Source organism: Catharus ustulatus, chromosome Z (genome assembly GCF_009819885.2).
Source record: "Catharus ustulatus isolate bCatUst1 chromosome Z, bCatUst1.pri.v2, whole genome shotgun sequence".
NCBI lineage: Eukaryota > Metazoa > Chordata > Aves > Passeriformes > Turdidae > Catharus > Catharus ustulatus.
In genome coordinates this window covers 52,904,647-52,926,810 of record NC_046262.2, presented here as the reverse complement: position 1 = coordinate 52,926,810, position 22,164 = coordinate 52,904,647, and the positions used below count along the sequence as shown (strand labels likewise).

The window sequence follows — 22,164 nt, the reverse complement described above, 5'->3', positions numbered from 1 at the left end:
CATTTTTTCTTTTTTTTCTTTTTTTTTTTTTTTGTTATGATATCATAACTATAGAAAATGGCTCTCAACCTCTCTTTTTTAAACTACAGAATTATGTGTGATACATTAAACTTTCTGCTTCACACCCATGCCCTTCCTTGGACAATCACCTTTAGAGCAATGACAGTTCTTTGGGAAAGAGCACAATGTAGTGTAAACAGTACCACTTTTTCTATAGCTATAAATGCTTTGAACTGCTTGTGGATTATGTAAAATTTGCTGATGAAAGACCTGAGGAGTGAACCCTAATTTGCCAAATATATCAATTAGTGGTCACATAGAGCATAATAAAAAAAGGGCTCATGAAGTCTTTAGTCTCATGTGAGCTAGGGTAATGCTATTATCTTAATTTTACTCAGCTAGTAAACTAAAATGTTACATACTTTGCTTTCTAAAGCATCTTAAGAAAGGCTCTGCATAGTATTGCATTCCTTTGGTGACCGAGAGAGCTAAATCCTATTTTCAAAAGTAATGTAGGCAATCACCATTCCAACCCGCATTTGAAAATAAAAAAAAAAAGGGCCATTTAATTTGGACACTGGGCCTAAATTTAGATATCTATCTTACAAAACTCCTGGCCAAAAGACAACTTGTGCAGAAACAAATGCAGAAAAAAAATCCCATTTTCCAAAACTCTGTGTAGCTTTTGGATAATGTGAATCAGCTTCTTTATTCTTGGATCCTGAATCAAATTCAGTGGAAAAAAATGTGCAGGCTTATTTATTTTGTTGTTGTTATATCCAGAACTGCTGCCTTTGAACATGCAGTCCTCAGTAAACTCATGTTGCATGCCAAGGTTGAGAATAACAGTACAATATGAAAATCATGTTTTGAAATGTTGGATGCTTGCAGGACAATGAAACATTGCATTTTACGTTAACTAAATAAAAATACCTAAATCTCCTAAAACATACGACATCCAAACCTTGCCTAAGCTGCTCAATAGAATCTCCTAGGGAACCATATCAAGCAGTGGTCCCTCTCTGGGATATAGCTCTTAAAGGACAACAGAGAACCCAACTGCTCCCATTCAAAAGGAAAATCAAAATAAATAGGAATAAGTAGTTTCCCTTATTCCCTTTCCAGTATTTCCCTTTCCTTTATTCTCTGTTTATCACAGAAACATTTGCATGGAACTAAAAGTTCCTTCCAAAGAAAAGTGATTTTAAATTTGATGGCAAGCCAATGTCCCCTGGAGTGGCAAGCATCAAGGTGCATCCATGCCCTTTCACACAGCATATGCTTAGCAATTTACCTGGTCTGATAGAGCTGGTGCACCCCTGCTCGTTCCCTGATGGCCCTGAGATGGATCAGCACGTGCTGAGCCAGTTCCAGATCTTGGTGGCCTCACACCACTGCTACCTCCTTTGCAACACCGTTCATGCACTGGGAGACGGTCGGGAAAAAAAGTTCGGCCGCAGTTTCTGCAGGGCACAAGCTGGGCTTGAGCACTATAATAAGCTGCTTCATTTTCATCTGCAAGTGTATAGGAACCAGTACCAGTCAGGACCTCAGGTTTCCGGGGCTCTGGTCTTCTAAGGTGCTTTGGTAGCTGATTGTTCTCGATATGCCACCTCTGCAGGCACTTAGGTTCGTGTATAGCAATAGAATGTGACCCAAATTCTCTGCCACAGATGTAGCAGACCTTGAAGGGAAGTCTTCTTGGCAAGGGTGTTTGAGACATGGCTGAAGAATTTGACTCTTGTGATACTATTGCAGTGCTTGGTCACCTTTTCTGGGATCCAGCTTCTAGATGTACTACTTTGGGAAAAATTCTGGGACATGAGATGGTGAAACTTGCTCTAAAAGGCAACATGCTAGAGATACTAATAGGGGCTTCTTCAGCACTTGATAGAATACTAAACGTTCACATTCTTTTTGTTGATATTTGTTTCCATGAAGAGTATCACATTTCAGGAAACTTCTCCCTCTCCTACACACAAAGAGCTTAAGTCTGTTATTCAGAATGATTCTACATGTTCTTAATCCATTTTCATGAGCCAAAATATATTAGGGACTTCAGAGCTGGAACACTGAACCTAATGGCAGTTTCAGTAGAAAAAGAGGGTTTCTCTGTGTTTTCCTTTTGTCTTTTGTTCTTACATGACCCTGAAACAAATGAAATTAGTACAAATTAATAAATGTGTTCTCTCTGGTTGAGGTTACCAACCCCTGGTTTATCACAAGGCACATCTGTCATATTTTCAAATAGCAGATAAATAACATCAAATATATTCTTATCCACAGTGATCAGCTGAACAATGTAAATCTTAAATTCTGGTCCCAGGGGATGTAAAATCATGAAGGACACGAGAGAAGGTAACTTTGCACAAACTGAAGCTGATAACATGCAAGTGGTTTGGTATAGTGGTATAACCAATATGCTTTATTTTCAGTTACTGATAGAACTGGTATTTCTGGTAGTCTTCAATTTATAAGCCTTTGAAGTTGATACTTAAGCATCATTTCCCCATCTCCAGAGACATAAGAAAAAAATCCCTCAGTAGAGAGATGTCAATGTCCAATCTACAAAGGGACAGTCAGAAAGGAAAATGATTCCAGTGAGCATTTGTGGAGTTTCACACTCTCTGACCAGTCTTGATTCTTCCAGTACAAGAGAGTTATTAATAAAATGAAGCAGGTTTTTCAATAAGGCTTACTGAGGTACTTTGGGGGCTGAAGCACATGCTGGATGAGAGAAAGAGCACTGCATTTGTTTAGTCTCCAGACAGTACTAAATATGTTTCACTTTTTCAATGTCCAGTCTACCACTGTAAACAGATAAATTTGTGCTTTATCCCTTAAATGTTAATTTCTTACAATATTTTGTGCTGGTCCTCCAAGGATTAGAAAATATAATTCAGACCATACGTGTATGGTGGAAGCTACTGTTTTAATTGCATGGAAAAATAAAAAACCAAACTAGCACATTGCATAGATAAGTAACTGCCAAGGACAGTCTACTTTATCCGTAATAGAAGAAGTATCTGGCTAAAGTCATCTTGCTATTATTGAATACTCCAGATTCATCTCAATCTCTCCAAACTTGTAGGGGATTCCTAACACACAAACATATCCACACTGGTTGTCTTGGTGTCTTGATTCACTTCCTCTGCTGCATGCATCCAACCTGGATCTTTATACTGCTTTTTTGCCATGCCATCATTGAAGACTTTGCTCCCACTCAACAGCCTTTTCACCTTTATCTCTCCTACCTCTGAACCCACAGGATGACTTTTATTATACCCAAGTGCAATGACACAGTTTTGTCATTACCTTTGAGATTACAAATTTAAACTTTGTCTGCGTCACTGAGAAGCAACTGAGCTCATTTTAGTCTCTTACAAATATTCTAGGAGGTACCTTAAGTACAGGGGCAGCAGTGAAAAAACAAGTTGTCACCAGGTTCATGTGAGTAGTCATCCTTTTGCCAGGCACACAAAAATGTTTAGATTACTGTATTGACACTGCTTGCTTATATTCACAAAGCTGCATATTTCTGGGACACTTGGCATACTTTATTATTTTACAAAAATTTCCTGTGAAGCTCATATTTATTTGTAGGCAAACTGGAAAATGTGAAGGCCATCAGACCCAGTCTGTGATTTGTACTGGAACAAATCTCTGTGAGCAAGGATGTTGTAGTTAGCTGTTAAAAATAAAATTCTTTGTGCATCATACTTTGTGCATTCAAAGTTAATACCTAGTCCACAACTGTATTAGATAACTGCAGTCTGCTGAAAAACAGGGTAATGTCTGAAGCTATCAGGTGTATCAGGTGCATATACTGTATGCTGATGGTTACACAAAACTATAGCACTGGAATTTTTATTTCAGATGCCAAAAAAATAGGTTCAGCATTATGTGATATTTAAATGTGCAAACTAGTATTTACGCTACTGCAAGACTGTTTCAAAGACTGGGAGAGTTTCCAAGGAGGGTGGCCCATTGGATGAATCCAAGTTGGGAAATAGCCAAGCTCTTTAGGAGGATGAAGGGAATGGAGGGCCAGGGAAACATTAAAGGGTCATGAAGGCAGGGGAGATAAGGGTTATTGGCAGGTCACAGGAAGGGAGCATCAGAAAGTTCAGTAACATTGCAGGAACTTCTGAACTTTGCAAGGCCCTATTTATGTCCTATTTATTGATTTATGTCAGAATGAAACTTTCTTGTACCTGAGAGGATTCTTAAAGCAACAGCTAACACTGAACTGCCTGCCATATGAAGAATGTTAGGTGACTAAATCTGTTGCCATTAGGAATTAATCAGTCAATAAAAGATGCTATAAACAACTATTAACAATATAACCTATTGTTGGATTTCCAAGCTTTCTGTTGTAAATACTTCATAAGAGAATGATGTTTCCTTGTGGGGATTACACCATTTGGTCTACATTTATTCATGCCAAGTTGACTGTTATTATTTGGAAACTTCTTATAAATTCAGTGTGAAACGAAAAAGCACATGAGCAGTTCAAATCTTCTCTCAAGCTCAGTGGTAAAGATGTGGAAGTAAATCAGGACTGGGATTTAACAATTCGAAACATAAAACTTTCTTATGTTTGGTTGTTTTTTTTTTTTTAAATGTTGCAACATGTTTTAATATAGCAGGAAGGTACAGTTGATCATTGCATATAGCTATGGGAAAACCTTTCTCTCCTCTGCAATTCCACTGAGGATAATATTTAAAAACAATTTCATGAACTGCAGTGACAGGTCATTTACAACTTGTGGAGAAATTCAGTGTCATTAAAAGCAAATGAAATTCTATGGCTAGTTTAGAATCAGGAAAAGAGCATCAACCTAACTAAAATAGAACAGAATTACGAGAGCACAAACAGCTCAATACATCTATCATTTTCTTGTCCTCAAGTGGGAACAGGAACAGGAACTCTTGCACACAGTTTTTAAACTTCATCTAATCATTGCAACAATAACATTATTGCAACAACAGCAGCAATAGCATTATCAACCAGTGCAACAGCATTATTAATAATGTTTCACTTATGCTGCCTTCTGTTAGCCAGCATGTGTGATTCAACCTATAGAAGCAGACACTTCTTCCCAGAAACAACCTTCATTATGTCTTGTTTCATGTCAGTGTTGGAACTTGGAAGCAAAGTTGACACATACGTTTCCTATTTCCTGTACGCAGCCCATTTCTGAAGAGCAACCCTCTCTGTTTTTCATCTCTCTTGATTCTCTCATGTAAACAATTCCTCAAAAACCATTATAAAGTCATTTTATAAGCCTGGATTCCTTGACTGAATTGAACAAAACATGCTTGTGTTAGCTGAGGAATTAAACTGGCTGTTTCCAATGAATCCTCAACACTACTGCTTTTGACTTAGCTAGAATTTCACATGGAGACCTCCCAGCTATAAAAAAACCCCTAATTTACCTTATGGAAGAACACATTGCATGAAGCTCCCTACCACCATGACATAACCACGCTTATTCAATGGACAAAATACAGGAACAGTTGTGAGTATCTGGGGAATCTATTTTTGTAGTTTAAAGATGCTGACTAGTATCACAGCCTTTCCATGTGTAGCTGTATCAGACTGTAAGTTCTATTTAATCTGCATGGCTGGTTTACTGTCACTGTTCTATTCTGCTAGCACAGAAAGATAAATCCTTGCACCAAATGAACACAGAGCTAAACCAAAGAGCTTTCAAGCTTACATGTCAAAAATACCCCATAAACCTCCTAGACATGTTTGACTCCATCTAAAAGCCAAGACAATTTCAAAAAAATTCCCCTTGGACATGCTTGGCTTTATCTAAAAGCAGAGGCAATTTCCAGGAAGACCATAAACAAGCAAAGTAACCAATAGGAGCCACTTACTATGATATTTTTTTAAGTGTTTGATAAAACTAAGAAGGACAGGTGACAGTGCCTTAAATTCAGGAGACTCCTTGGAGAGGATATGTATAATTGTAGAGTGCTTACAAAAACCAGGATTCCCATAACAGATTTATGAGAATGTCTGCATGAGTTGATTTGCTTGAGGGAGAGGATGAAATGCTAGAGACACATAAATGGAGAGGAAACCATATGGGCCCAAAATGGTGGCAAATACAAAAGCCTGGCAGAAGCTCAGCTACAGATCAGGTTGTCAGTGCCAAAATAAGAATGGACTAATTTTAGCTTGCAGAAAGGAACTAGTTCATTCATTGTCTTGGATTCAAGAACTCTTGGTTGCGTGAACCCTCGTTTATGTAAAACCACACTTCACTCTGAGTTTTCCCTTTGTTTTCCCTTTCTTCAGTACTACACTCAATGTTGTATACTTATTCTGCCTGTCAGTCATGTAGTGCTTGGAACCATAAGCTTTCTGTTTGTGACACCAAGTTGTTATGTGGGTCATCTAATAAGGTCACATTGGATTAAATTCACAAGCATCCAAAAAGAAAATATTTTACCTGTAATACTTAACTTTACTGTTATATAAATTGGAAATGTCTCAAATAGCTTTAAGTGAGAAGCAGCAAGCAGAATCTTCTTGTACTACAAGGACACCCAGAGATCCTCGTTTTTTAGTCTGGGCTGGATTGTATAAATAGACAAAGGAGAGAACTCAGTACAAGAGGATATAAGATATATAGAGATGAAATGAGTGATCTGCCAAGCATAACACAGCAAGTCTGAAAAAGAAGGAAATTAAATTTAGATTTTCTAGCACCCCAATACAGAGTCAGTTCAGTCACAGGAATTTCTAAGGCTGATCCCTAACATTACAGTCAAGATAAAGCTAAGTCTTTTTTTTCTACTTTCCTGGGTTCACATATTTACATATAAAAGAGGTGTCAGAAAGAACCAAATTGACACCCTCTGTTGAGTGCCAGGAAGCACTGCTTCAGGCTCTTTCCAAATAAAATGTTTTCTATGAGGCTTCTCATTGTTCTTTAAGGGAAAGCAAATGAAATTAAACCAACATCTGAAGCTTTATTTTTTCTTGTGCTAAATGTTTTATATTGCTTAATTATAAATAATTTTAGAAATCCGTTAAGACAAAGTACTCAAACATAAGCTGGACAAAAATATTGGACAATTTGTAGTATCTTACTGTTGGATCTGTTTTCCACTGAAAGATAAAAGGAAAAAACACTTTTTATATTTCCAACAATATTTTTAGCAAATTAACCACATATTAAAAACCTCACATTTTTCCAGCTCAGCACTACAGTCTCTTCACAGTTTCTGGCTGAAGAAATCTCCTTTGGCTAGTCCTAGAGACTAATCATTTCCTTCAGTCATATAAAAAGAATAATCTATTATTTTCTGGAATTTAAATACCATTGAGATGTAGAAAATCTGAAGTTTACTGTGACAAGATGCTTCATCATGCCACAGCTGAGCATGATCCATGTTTTTATGCATCCTCCTCTCTCAAGAAAGCACTTGCAAGCTCCAAGCGTACAAATATTGGCATATACCTCACTTCTGTTAGCTTCAAGACTTTGTTAGTCTGTAACATCTTGTATCACAGCAGCCTGGCTTAAATGCCTGAGGAGCAACGCACATTCAGAAACACCCAAGTGTGGAGCTTGTTGCAGCAGTATTAGGTGCATATAGACCTTTTTCCCCATGTGATCTGCAGCCCAGAGGGTGGTAGTTATGCCTCTGTTTAGAGTGGATGCAACCAGACAGGACAACAGGACAAGAATACTCAAAACCAAACAGGCCAAGTTAAAAAGCCATTGTGTTCTGATATTTACAAACAGGATAGAACTGTCTGGGAATCTTCTAGTGAACATTTTTCTCATTGTTTAAAGTGTTGGTTAGACAAAACTGGCAGTTTCCTCAAAGATGTACCTTGTATGACTTACACAGGAGAGAAATCATGTCTCTGAGCCTGGGGCTGCATGTATGTGCAAAGGTCCATTACAATATAAGATAAAGAAAATACAAAACCCAGAGATTTCTATACAATTCTTATGCAGAAGTATTTAAGGTGTTCTTTGTATTGAGACAATCAACTTAGTCAATGCTTTTCTCAATTTTCCTGTGACCAATGAAATTACCAGGTCTTTCTTTGAATCTGATTATCTTCCTACCTAAAACTTTACGGATCAATCACAAAGTCCCTGGTATCAAGAGCAACCAGTGTATACTTGGCATTTAAGAAGACCCTACATACAATTATGCAGTAATTAGATTTATTTTATTTAATTAGCTCTATTAGCACACTACACTTATTCTTGTGCAAAAATCAGCAGATATAATCCCAGAGTGATTATGGGGATACTTACATATCACATTCTTAATCATCTTTAGTTACTGGCATATATCTGTGATATCTACCCTGCAAATCCTATATAGCATATGAGATATGCATCAAATGATGGACAGATAAGGTATGTTAACCCTGCCCACAGCGTGGAGGTACGAGAGAAAGCAGACACTGAAGCAAGTATGCTTACACAGCTCAAAGTGAGCTACCTGTACTAGCTTCTAGCTCAAGTATCCTTGTTCAGCATTTCCATTTCTGGAACTCATATGTGCAGAATCAGGGTTTTTGTCACAGGGATCTGGATGGTGACTATGCAACTATTTCAACAAAGTAGGCTCATCCTTATGGAGAAAAAAACAGATAGATGCATAAATGCATATTCAGTTATGAGTCTGAAACAAAAAGAATAAAAGCCAAGAATGTCAGCTTGTACAAACTGACACAAGTCAGTGGAAATCAGAAGAAGGATGACACTGTACATGTGTTGAGAGCCTGTCACTGGAACTGTAAAGTGATTCAGTGATGGAAACACACTTTTCCCAATAACCTGAACACAGTTACATTATACAGGGAAAAGTAATCTAAAGGGTTTTTTTTCTTTTACAATGTAAATCAATCTTAATAGATTGATTTCTCTGAATACAAAAAAGTGCTTCTGCTGATAAATGATTCCATAACTAAAGTTTTTGGTACTTTTGTTATGAACAGGATACTCAAATAGATAATCTGATTACCATGGAAATTACTACACTCAGTAAGACAGACCAGCTACTAAAACATGAAAACTAAATAATGAGCAGAGAGCTACAACAGCAGAAGAGAAACTAAGGGAATCTAGAGCAGCAGATTAAATTATTTTAAGAGGAAAATGTCTAGAAAAGTAAAACTCTGGACATTCAAATTATTTTGTGAAATGTTGAAAAAACTAAGACATTATTAAATACTCATTGTGTTTTGCATGAATAATGCAGCACATCCTAATACTTTGCAGAACACTCATGATACAGTGACACAAAAAGGGAAGGGCTACCTACTAAATATGTTACAGAAAACAGTGTGCTAGGAGAGCTATCAAAACATTCATCATGTCCAGAAAGAGCCTTAACAGCACTAGAGCACTCATTCTGGAGGCTCTTGTTTGTAAAACACCTTAAAAGCATAATTCCTCTACTCATTACTGTTTTTCTCCTCCACATTAAATCAACAGTGATTTACAGCTGGTGAGAGAGGACATGATGGATAAAGGTCATCAAATTTTACCTGCTACCCCTGGGTCATGATGATTATGTAACTTGTGTTTAATGATCATCTTTTTCTCACTTTGTATTTGAAGCATTGATCCACATTGTCTGTCTTACAATTCTTTAGTGAACAGGAAATTCTGTTTTCTGTCATATAATTCTCTAGTGAACAGGATTAAATTCCATGTGCCAACAAAAATACACATGGTATATAAGCCTGAAATATCCCCAGATAACGTGGCTTAAAAAGAAACCAGGTCTGAGCTCCCTACTGTGCAGCAGTAATTTCACCTGTTTATAAACCACTGCATTCTATTACAGATCAATGTCATATGGAGCTAAGTAGATAGAAAAATAAATTTTAGTAAAATATATAAATTTGTAGTGAAGGAAATGGTATTAGTTTGTACTTTGAATGATCAGTTCAATTACAGTGCCTTAGGAATAAATTTTGCAGTAAGCTTTAAGATAAACCACTTGGACAGCAAAGATTTCTGTTTCTGTTGTGTTTTCCAAACAAAACAAAATGAAGCAAAACAAAATGGCTTTTTAGCAAAGCTTGTCATTATTATTATGTATCACATATTTTCCAGGAACAGAACTGAAAGAGATAATTTATTATATAGGACAATCAGCAATTATGTGCCAGGTAGGGCTGCCTTTCTACCTTTCAGTGTCCATATTGTTGGCCATGAGTACTGCAATTTTATTCTTCTGCCCCTTAAAACACACACATAAATGAACTTAGTCCAGTCCCCGAGAAGAGTGAGGAACCAAGAAGTCAGAGCATCTGACGTGGTAAATGCTCATGCACCATTTTTGCCAGGCCAGGCAAACCTGTGCAGAAACAAATTCCAGAGAACAAATGCATTATCTTGACAGTAAGCACTAATACAAATTAATGTATCACCAGCTAGCTGGTCTAAGGGTAGAAAGTGACACAAATCTTTGTTGATTGACCTTTCTTCTTATTTACAACCGTGCTCCTGACCTCTGCAGGAATCTGACCATCTGGTACTCAGGGAAAGCCTTGTTTTAGTTGGATGAGGACAGGACGCACTGCATTATTTAAACCTTGGCTGACTGAGACTCAGGCCAGGCACGTTGTCAGTACCATCTTCACAGGAAAATCAGGTGAAAACAAGCAAAAGTGAGTTGTGAGCTCAGAGGATTCCGTGCCTGTTGGCCAGGCAGAAGAGTGGCTTGGACTTCGGGAGAGAAGGAAAAGCATGGTTCCTCCTCACCCAACCATTCTTCCACCTCATTGCCCGAAAAAAAGAGTTCACAGGCTAATTCACATCCAAGTCTCCTGAGACCGTGGATGGCATCTAATTTTTCATGTCCTCCTAGATGACTATTACCTCCGCTTGGATCAAAATTCCCTCATGTCCCCTAAGGCCGCTGTTGCCCCGCGGCTCGGTGTGCTCGCTCTGGAGGGAGGGAGGGAGGGAAGGAGGGAAAGAGGGAAGGAGGGAAAGAGGGAAGGAGGGAAGGAAGGAGGAAGGAAGGAGGGAGGGAGGGAGAGAAGGAGGGAAAGAGGGAAGGAGGGAGGGAAGGAGAGAAAGAGGGAAGGAGGGAGGGAAGGAGGGAAAGAGGGAAGGAGGGAGGGAGGGAAGGAGAGAAAGAGGGAAGGAGGGAGGGAAGGGGCTCATGCCCTGTGCGGCCAGGCCGTTCTGCCGTTACCGCTCCGCCGTTACCACGGCAACGCCACACCGCGTACAAATCCCCGCCGCCGGCGCCGATTGGCCAGTGCAGCTGTCAGTCAGCGGGACGGGCGGCCCCGCCCCCGGCTCGCTGGGGCTGAGGGGCGGCGGAGCCCCCGGGATTTTGCAGAACTCTGGCTTTGGTGGCGGCTGAGGGGAACGTCTGATCAGCTGAACACCAGCCAGTATTCTGTGGGAAGTGATTCCTCTCAGGCTCTGCATCCTTGCGCAGGGACCCCTCTCTCCATCCCTTTCGCCTCTTGCCTAGGTGAGTAGGGACAAATGGCATCGCTGTGAAGTCCACGCAGCAGAGAAGGATAAGTTTGAGGGGTCCTAAATCCATCTCCCACGTAGGCATTCTTCTCATGCAAAAGTTCACACTTTTCGGCCAGACTGTTTTCAACGCTTTTCCAAATTTAACTTTTGCAAGCTTCATATTTTCCTTGGAAATTCATTCTTACAGAAACAATTATAAATAATTACTGCAAGACAACACGAGTCGTTCAAACATTCCCATGGCAAGCGTTCTCTGGTGGCAGTGCCAAGAGCTGCTTTCATGCTGCCCCTTTCTTCATAACAAACTTCAATTGTCACTTAGTGAAAACTTAAAATGCACAACAGGCATCGTTTGTGTAGGGCCATGCCAAGAGCAAGTGTTCTGCTAAGCAACAGGAATCTGCTGCAAACAAATTCTAGTACCCGTTTGAAATTTTCGGCATGCCTGGTGTGCTGGTGAAGGCAGCTGAAGCAAACCTGTCAAACAAGCTTTTTACAGCATCATGTCCTTCAACCAGGTGAATTCCCAGGCCTGAGACCCAAAATTATATTTACAAAAAGCTTTCAGAGAAGTAAAATCAGGCTGTCTGATGAGAACATGTTGCATTGCAGAACGTCAGAAGAAGGAAAGTGATAGCAGCAAGGCCTTTTGACACTGCAGCACCAGGAAGCCCAGCTGTTAATTCAGCTTCATGCTGGGTATGGCAAAGGGTGTTCATCAAATGAATAGCACCTGGATCAAAAGCAAATGACATTTAACCTGCACTTTCCCTTAGGGGTTAAACACAATTTGTATTGCACTACATTTATTGTCAGCGTGACACAGTGCTCCCACCTTTTGACAGAATTAAGATGCAGACCCTCTTTTTAGCATTATTTGCAGAATTCTTTGATGCCACGAAAAATACAAGAAAAAATTATTTCACCTTCATCACTGATTCTGTCACCCAAGACTGTTAGTTTCAAGTTATTTGAGGTTACAAAACTGATCATTGTATGGACAGATAAATAAATACTAAAGAATAATAGTACGGTTACAGAGTCAAAATCTGGTAAGTGCTAAGATTAAAGTTACCCTTTGCCTCACAGATCTAACAGAAAGTTTATAAATAGAAATAAAAGTATGTTTGCATGTTGTAAACATAGGTCAACCTACATTGACCTATGCATCTTCAGAAAATAAAAAATATTTTTCTCCATGGTATGATTTCAGGTGGTAGACAGGTAAGAATGTTGTTTCCAATGAGCTGTCTTAGATGTCAACTCAAAGGTTTGAAATTACAAGGAAATAATCACAGTACAAGATTTAGGAAAAATACCCCAACATCTTGCTTTTTTTTTGTTTAAATTAATAAAAGTGTTTTCAGATCATTAGAAATGAGGAACAAACAAAACAATACTTCTACTCCAATTTAAAAGCCCACCCCAAATCTTTAACAAAGTTGTCGTCGAGGTGATGGAATACATTTTCTGTTACAAGTACCGTCAATAAAATAGATTGATTTTTAATAAGTTACTATGAATATAAAACTTGGTAATTTTTTGTTAAAATACATACCAACAATATATTAAAACTTGGTGAGAAAGTTCCAGCTGAGTTTCTGATTGGCATATTATGTATGTATGTATGTATGTATGTATGTATGTATGTATGTATGTATGTATGTGTGTGTGTGTGTGTGTGTATGTATGCTTGTATGTGTGTAGATGTTCAGGTATTTGAAAAAGCAAAAATGGATAACCCTGAAAAATGTTTTCTATATTACATGTGCCATACATGTGGTTTACTGCAGCTGACTGGTAGAAATCTCTGTGTTAAATAAAACGATACAAAATGGCATTTAATCTCTTCTAGTTTGTAGCTTTTCCATACTCCATTATCAACTCTTGCTGACTGGATAGAATGCAAACAAAAAACACAGGAATTACTTTTACCAGAGAAAGAAGAACAGCAGAAATTAATTGATTTACACTGTGTATCTTCTTCAAGCCAGACTCCATTATATAGTGGACAAGATACTCCCTAGAACTGGCTTTATTATATGAAGTAATTTACATTTCTTGTACATGTGCAATTAGGGCACCCTGGAACAACAGGAAGGGTCATAGAGAAGCCATGGGAAACTTACCATAGGATATCAATGTGTCTGATAATTTCCCAAAGGGCCTGAGACAAACATCAATAAAAATATTTGTATCCCAGCAAGACAGAAGCAGCCCTGATATAATTACTTTGCACATATTTTTATAACTGTCATTCCAACTAATAACTCTTTTGCTTCTGCTGCCCTATTTTGCTTCCTCCAAAACTCTGGGTGGGATCTTATCTGAAGGTCAACTTGGAAGCAGCAGAGGAACAATAAATAAATCAAGAGTATGAAAAATGCCTCAAAAAGTAGCTTGGATGGGGTAAAGGTGAGAGGTCATCAATTGCTAGGACTTCTTTATTTTTACTATTTATTATAGCTCATTTGCTCATGGAGAGAAAACAAATGAGGGAAGTCTGTTTCATTATACATTATTTTTACTTTCAGGATTGCTTTTCTCAACATTTGGAAACATTTGTTGTATGTCTTTCCCATTACCAGTATTTCTTTTCTCTTGTGTGCAAAGCAGTAATATTAGCTCCACTGAAGATTTTCCTATGACAACATGTTTTGGTAACTGAAGATTTAAGAACTTGACTATTCAGCCCTGAAATCAGTCTATGTTTAATATGATTTAGTTGTTGTGAAGACATTACTTAGGAGACCAATGTATTTTTTTTTTGACATTGCCTTGTTAGGTGCCACCCTTTTGCTTTACTTTACAGATTAGCATGCAGACCTTCCCTCAGAGCATATCTTCAAAGCATCTGAAAGAATGTCATTAAATTAATTACCCTCTGTGTTCAGTAACTTTTCTTTCTTGAAGAAGAGAAAGGCAACACAGAGACTGAAAGAAACACATGCCTTGTTTTCATTACCATTTCCAATGGACAACCAGAAGGCAGAAAAGATTATGTTGCAGCTAAGAACACAGTTCAAACATGTACAACCAGATTTCCCTTTGAAGCTGGAAGCTTTCCCAGGAAGATGGATATGGCTGCAGCTGAAGCAACAATCATTTTTCACGAAGTGAAATACTGCCACACATTCCAAGGCTGGACTACTCCAAGCAAATTACACAATGTTAACGACATTCCCCCGTGTGACCACCTGAAAATACCTAGGGCTTTTGTCACCAGAACTGTGTTTATCTCGCAATTAATTATACTCCTACAATACCTTTGATAATACTTGTCAGTAACAAAGAATGGTGGAAAAATGTCAGGTCTTCTGAATTAGTGTCTTTAACAAGAGAAAGAGAAATTCTGAGAAAGAATTTTGAAACTCTGAAATGCAGTAAGAAGGAGGAAGGACTCTTGCGTTTGGATAGAAAAAGAACAAACCCAGTATTTAGAAGAAGTAATGGAAGAATAATTGGCAGCATGAAGATTATAAAAGTATGAACTTCTCAAAAAAAAATCTTCTGGAAAGAAAGAATTTAATTAGCGCATTGAATTTCTCTCTCTTGGCAAGAAGGTTTGACTTAATAACCAAACCACTGATTATTAAAGACATTTATATGTGAACTATTCCTGTCAATGATTGTGCAGTGCTGTAGCCATTAGTCTTACATTTCTCAATCCATCACAAAGGATGCATATTATATTGCTCTGTACACTGCTATTAGTTTATGCTCCCTCTTCAGGACTGTTGTTGCAGGACATGGTAGCCACGTTTATTGGCCTGCCTTCCCAGAAGGCAGCCCGAGAATCATCACTCCACACACACCAGAGCTCTCTGCTGTGAATTTCCTCCCCTGCCTGCCAAGAATATCAGAGGAATTGGATTTGCAGAAACCTGAACTCCTTGCCTCCAGCTCAGGGCAGCTCAGGGCTCCTTTATACAGACTATACATCTCTTCCAGCCCCCTTGGAGTGGCTGACTCATTGCAGCCTCACACAGTCTGCCATTTCGTGCTCTTTCCCTTCTTATTATATCCTACATAGGCAGCCACCACTGCCCAAAGCTGTCCCAAGAGCTGGAATCACCTTGTCTCCAGTGCAGCCCCCTTTACCCTGTTGTCACAGTTTCTTAGCCATCAGTGAGCTTGTGCCGCAGCATCAGTACCTAGATGCAAATTGGAACAGCAGTGCATCAGCTGCAGGGAAGCCCAGCTACATACAGATGGTATAATTCAGGATGAGACAATTTTCTTGCAACAGATGTTCCCCATTCCAGTCACTCATATTACTGCTACCTGGATGCCCTTTTTTTTTTCACATATCTTTTGTATCTAGCGTACACTTTTCATTTCATAAGCGTCTTTCACATCAAGAACATAATAGATAGTGAAGTCTTCCAACAAAGTAGAAAAAGCTTAACAGCAACAACAACAAAAATAAAAATGAAAAAGAGGCTGAACTGTATAAGGTAAAATATAAGATCAACCTATTTTAAACAAGAAGGAATAAACCACCAGAGGAGAAACTGTTAACATGCATTGAGTTCTTCAGCCCTTAAAATCTCCATATCAAGCCCACCTGACTTCAGGAAATACAGGCTTTAGGGTAGCTGCAAAATTAGTTGGATAAAATACTATGGCCGTGTTACACAGTAGGTCAAACTAACAATCTGTTGATCCCTTCTGGCTCTAAAATCTATGAGTCAAGTAATTCTTCCTAAGTGGCCCCCACAGGGATTTGAGCCTCTGTGACTTAAACCCTTACCATTTCTTTTTGCATTTACATGCTAAAAAATTTATTTTTTTATTCTACCAGCCTCTTTCTTCCTATTTTGTCACCATAGCCCCATGAAAATGGATCTCCATGCAGAAGAGCTGGAAGTGATTCCCCATCCTCTTTTTCCCTCCATTTGCTCCACTGGAAATAAAAAAGCCAGAAATAATGCCAGAAGAAAGGACTGATTTCCAGTTCTTCCTTAAAAGTCTTTCACAGGCAAGATCCAGAATTTAACTACATCCAAAAAAAGCCGAGAACCACACTTAGATCAGTTTTTATCCCATACTTCTAAGCCAAGATGTCACTAAAACAACAGCTGCACATTATAAATGGGACACAGACTTTAAAATCTCTCTGCACTCAAGCAAGGAGTGAAAAAGGTCAAAGGTTCTCCAGTCTTCAGATGGGTCTGAAAATACTTGAAGGCCTCTCATGTGCAGTCTGTCAATGCATCAGGTACCAAACATGTCAAACATCCACTGAGTCTCTCCTGCAAACCTGGATTTATGTTCTGAAAGAGACCAAGCAAAATCTGGGTGTGAGAAGCAGAGTGGCCACTTTGCAAGATGAGCAGACCCTTTGTATTAATAGTAAATGAAAGAACCTGTCACTGTCACATTGGTCACTATCTCCCTTTCTTCTGTCTGCTTCCTCTTTCCTTTCCCATATTTCAATCTTCCTTTGTCTTTTACTTTTTTTGTTGTTTTTCTACTCTTTGTCCTCCTAGCACTAGACTTTGCTAATGTTTTGTACTATAGCAAACCTGCTGGTGCCAACTTCCTTCTTCATCATCTTTCTCTTTTCCCTCAGTTTGCTTTCTCTCTCATTACTCTTTTCAGCATGCTCACCCTTTGTCTTCATTGCCCAGCTGCACTGTTTGAGCATTTTCTCTCTCCTTTCTAAGCCACTTACCTATTTCAGTTTTATGTTTATGTCCCCAAACAACTACACCTATCATCCATCTTTGTCTGTGATACTCTTTCAATTGCTTGTTTTATGCAAGCCCATATACAGATTTACTATTCAATATATGTGAGTAACTTATAGCTTGCAAGCACTGTGTTGATCTCCTAATTTGCTCTTGTGAAAAACACTTCCAGTTCTCCTCCAGTATTTCTTCTAGTTCCTCTGAATCATCTTTTAGATTTTCCTCAGCTTCTCTAGATAATCACCACAGGCTTCAAGTTCTCTAGGCTTTCCTATCCTTCTCATTATTTTGTAGTCAGTTTTTGCTGCTGAGGAGAAGCGGAGGAGTTGAAGACAAAGCATGGGAGCCATTTCCAATTGCTATCACCTGCTAAAGTCATCCCTCCTGTTGGTGGGAAGCAGGAGCAGCAGCAGCCACACTCCTCTTTGCAGCCTGATCAGAGCAGCATGACAATTTGGCTAAGCACAAGGAGGGTACCTGAAAGGAAGTGAGGGAAAGATACAGGCTAGTTTTATGAAGAGATAAGGGCTAAGATTACTGCAGTAGAAACCAGAGATTCTGTGGGGAAATAAAAGCATCCACAAAATGCTTCATAAAATCAGAGAGCTGAATGAAATGAAGGGGTATGTATCCCTTTCCTGTGGAAGGGGGAGTCCCATTAATCTTCTTGCTATTTATTGGATTTCAATTCATTATAATGGAAGACAACAGAGACAATCTTTCACCTCTTTTCTCCTCTAACATTAATCCCCACATATTGACCCCTTTGTGTACCTTTTCGAGTATTTTCGCCTTCTGTATCTCTTCAGCTATCTGTCTGCATATCAAACTATGCAGCTCACCTCACATTCCCTAAGCTCAGAGAATTTCCTCAGCCCTTCCATGTCCTGCGTCATACAAGCATGCCAGACAAACATTTAGCCCTCAAATGTACTTATGTAGTCTCTTGTTTTCCCCCTGTGTGGCTCTGAAGGGTTATGAAAATAAGAGGCCAAACAACTTCATGCCAGCAGCAATTCCAGCCCCACCCTGCAGAATGGGCAGACACCACATGGCCCAAGGAACAGCCAAGTTTCATGATTGCATTTAAATAAATGTTGACAGTGAAAAGACTGCTCTGTTTCCCCTAGTTTTCACTCTCCTCATGTTCTTTCACTGCAGGGGGCTATCAGCACCTTGGCTATCTTGGCTGCAGCATGACATGAAGAGACTTCATTCTGTAGGAACAAAAAGTTCCTTTGAAAATTTGAAAATACCCACGTAACAAAGCAACACTGGTAAACAGGATTTCAGCAAGGACCACAATGCTTAATGATTTTGAGGTTAAGAAAAGGCACAGATGGGGGGGAAGAACAGACTGCTTTTCCAAATACTTTAAGTTCAGTGTTTGCCAAGAGCTGCAGGAGGGAGAAACAAACAGAAATATTAGTAACAATATTAGTAACAAAATAAAGGATTTACAACAGTATTTCACTTAATTTTGTAGGCAGTTTGGGTATTTTGTTTGTTTGCTCTGCTTTTTTTCGTACTTGGCTGAGGGTACCTGTGGTATTATCTAGACACACCAGACAGGAATTTATAGTTGCCTTTTATTGAATTGTTCATAAGCTGTATGGACAGCATGTTTCTTTTAGTTCTTCTCATCCTTAGTTCTACAACAAATTTCTATGCTCTGCTTCTGGCTGTATGTTAACAGGACTTTTTGATGTTACCAGAATTAGCAGGAGCTTTTGTGAGCCTTTAGAAGAGTGAAATTTTTGTTACCTGATTCAGAAAATAAAAGGAAGATATTGCATATACATTAAACCATTTTTTTTTAAGGAAATAATTAGGAAAAAAATCAAGATTATTCTCAATCCTTTTGTTTTCTGACAACTGAGAATATGAATTGTTTGCTCAGCCATTTTATTGTAATTTCACTGTGCTCTGTGATTTGAATGCTGTCAATACAGATTAAAGAGGGCATATGAGGTTATTTTTAATGAACATTGCATGGTGAAATAATTCAGAAGTTTACAACAGTGATTGGAAATACAGCTGAAAATTTTGCAAATCCTGTCTCCATACTTTGTTTTACATTTTTTTGTTAATGGCAAATGCTGAATTTGCTTTTTCTTAAACTGTGTTACAGAATAAACTTGAAGTGTAGCTCAGACCTCACTGAGGGCCTTCTTGAGGTTGCCTACGTTACAAAGAACAAAAATATTAACAACCATTTTGTAATAGGTAGTTTTCAACTATAAAAATGCTATGGCACATTTGCATTTCAACTTCAGTATGTTTTCAGAAGTCAGAATAGGGCTTATGCTGTCATTCACTTGGCATCAGTTATAATATCACTACAATACCACGATTAAAAGTTTTGAGTCTATCAATAAAATGTGAGATCTTTGACTGCTGAAGATAGTGTATCTACTTTAGAAGTTTGGCAGTTTTGGATATACACAAAAGCTACATTACTTGTATCATCCTTTCATGCTTGCTTTTTCCTTTTCACCTCCTCTAATTCTCTTTGCAGGTGTTACCAGTAGAAGACTCTTGTTGATTTGCCTGCAAGATGCTTAAGGATGTTGTAATAGGTAGTAAGAGAGCAATCACATTGTGTCAAGGTTTCATGGACAGCACAGTGCTGTTTGACTTTCATATCCCCCTTGCAGGTGGCAAGACAGCAAATATCAAGAAATCAAGTGCCACAAGCATAACATATTTCTCTGTATATTTCCCACTTGACTATTTGTCGGTAATGGATTTGTACCAATGATTGTGTCACAGAAGACAAGACAATGCTGGCTCTGCAAGAACCCATCCAGTCTCCTTGGGCTATTATCTTTGGGCAAAGTGCAGTTTATGCAGAGTGTAGTGTAAGTTTGGACTGGGTTTATCTCACTAGAGAGCCAAATTTGTTGTCTCTGCGCAGCACACACCAAACCAGTACTGTGGAACCCTCTGAAACTGCATCCAACAGGCTCTACTTTGCCAGCACCACACCAGCAGATTTTATGCACTTGTGTACATGCCATATCAGGCATCATCTGGCTCCTACTGTGCTGCAGAACACTCTGTATTCCTAGAAAACTTGTTAGCTCTGTTGAAATGCGGTGCACTTAAAGATCAGTTAAGGTCAGGTGCTCTGCATGAATGACTGCACTACTCCTCCAACTTGGACTGTCAGGGGGTAAAGTGAAGGGATACTCCTAAATCTGGCTGGTCTTGTGAGAACTGGTTTCATGACTGCTCCTGGTACTTGCATCATCCATGTTTTTCTGCTATGTTTGTTTTTTTCCATCAGATAATGAAGAATTCACCATAATTATTTTTGGCTGGAGTACTGCCATTAATAACTATTTAAAAGTGGTGTAATGCAAAATGGTCTCATGCCAGAGAATGGTTTCTTTGTTTTCGAGAAAATGGTGTTACTAAAGGTTAGACTAAGAGGCTGGAAACCCCAGTAAAAATCAGCGTGATGCAGGAAAATGATTGAACGTACTTGTCACATCAGTGTCTTAGCACAAGGACAACCTGCTGTTCTCAAAATACATTGGCAGCTGCTGGGAGAGAAGGACTCTTGGAGGCTTGGAGGTGAGCCTTATCAGCTTCTGTAACAAAGAAGCATCAGGCCAGGGGGTTTGGGAGCCCAGCCACCTCAGTATTTCCTGGTTTGCTGAGCAGGCCTCTCTTCTTCGCTTCAGAATGTTCAAACCATAACTCCCATGATCCAAGGAAGGTATCAGATCTGCACCCTGCATATCACTGAATGCTCTAGATACTTCAATAATGATTAAAAGCACTGCTATTGGCATTCACTGTCTCAAAAACCTGTGAACAACTTGCATGATTTGTTTCCTGGATGGGCAGTCTATATGCCTGTGGAAAGAGTGACAGAAAAAAAACCAAAATAAATTACTAAATGCAGTTGGTCTGAAGAATGCTTACATTTTTGGGTTTTTTTGTTCAATTGAAGTTAAAAATACCTTTTCAATATAATTAATGATTAATTGGTATGGTGTCCATCACCTTGTTCCTGCCATGAATATCCCTGCCACTGTAATAAATTTTGCAGTCACTGCTCACAGGCCTCTCTAATATGCCACAGAAAATGAAATTTACTTTTGCACACTTTGTGAACAAAGACAAAACCCCATCCTTTTTAAAGTTCAGTCACTGGACTCTAGCAAGGTTCTTTGGAGGAGTTCTGTTTCAAAAGAATGTTACAAAAAATGTGAAAGCTTCTACACTGGCATAACATGAGAAGACCCTACAGAAATTGAAATGCCAGACTAGTGAGCTGGAATTTGCCTGCGTTGCTAGCTGGGAAGGGAGCAGGGGGAAGAACAGCACACATTCCTACTCCAGAAGGAAAAACCTGGTTGTGACTCAGACAGGGGAGAATTTTTTCCAAGAACAGTTCATCCTAGTGAAACTAAGACACTCAGGTCATGTTGCCAAGGTCATTGACATTTTTGTTTATCTGATCCTTAAAGGGAAATTACCAAGTTAGAAGTCGTGGACTATATCCTCCATAAGGCAAACTGTTGCACTCCACTCGAGGCACTTAATGAATGGCACTATGGGTTTCATGCTGTTTCTTAGGAGTGCCTTTCTCATGTTACTTCAGTTTTGTATTACATCCAGTTTTCATAATCTTTTCACAGTTGATTTCTGACTTTTCACAGTCTGGCTTCCCTATATGTAATCCTATAGCTGCATGGTCGTAAACAGAATAGTGGAATGAGAGCTTGCTTGAAATAAAAAACAGTGTAACAAACATGCCTCATTAATGTATAAAGCAACACTGAACCATAACTCCCTGCCACTTCTCTCCTACCTCCCCCATTCCCAATCAGCTCTTGTTAAATATCTGCCTTTTTCCTCCTTTCATGTACTCTCTGATAAAAAGCAGCTAAGCCTCACAATTAAACATCACATTTATTAAATGTTGAGACTGTGATCTGCCTATAGAATAAGCTGCGCAGAAA

At 38.9% G+C, this 22,164-nt stretch overlaps 1 protein-coding gene across 1 annotated transcript in view; it reads right to left on the bottom strand.

Moving 5' to 3' along the window:
• LOC117010353 (zinc finger protein 474) overlaps positions 1 to 22,164 on the bottom strand; it is a 57,512-nt gene that overhangs the window by 9,919 nt on the left and 25,429 nt on the right. The window contains exon 4 of the mRNA XM_042780142.1: positions 1,295 to 2,148. Coding sequence (XP_042636076.1) covers positions 1,295 to 1,723 — 429 coding nt within the window. The 5' untranslated portion in view covers positions 1,724 to 2,148. The remainder of the gene's footprint in view (positions 1 to 1,294; positions 2,149 to 22,164) is intronic.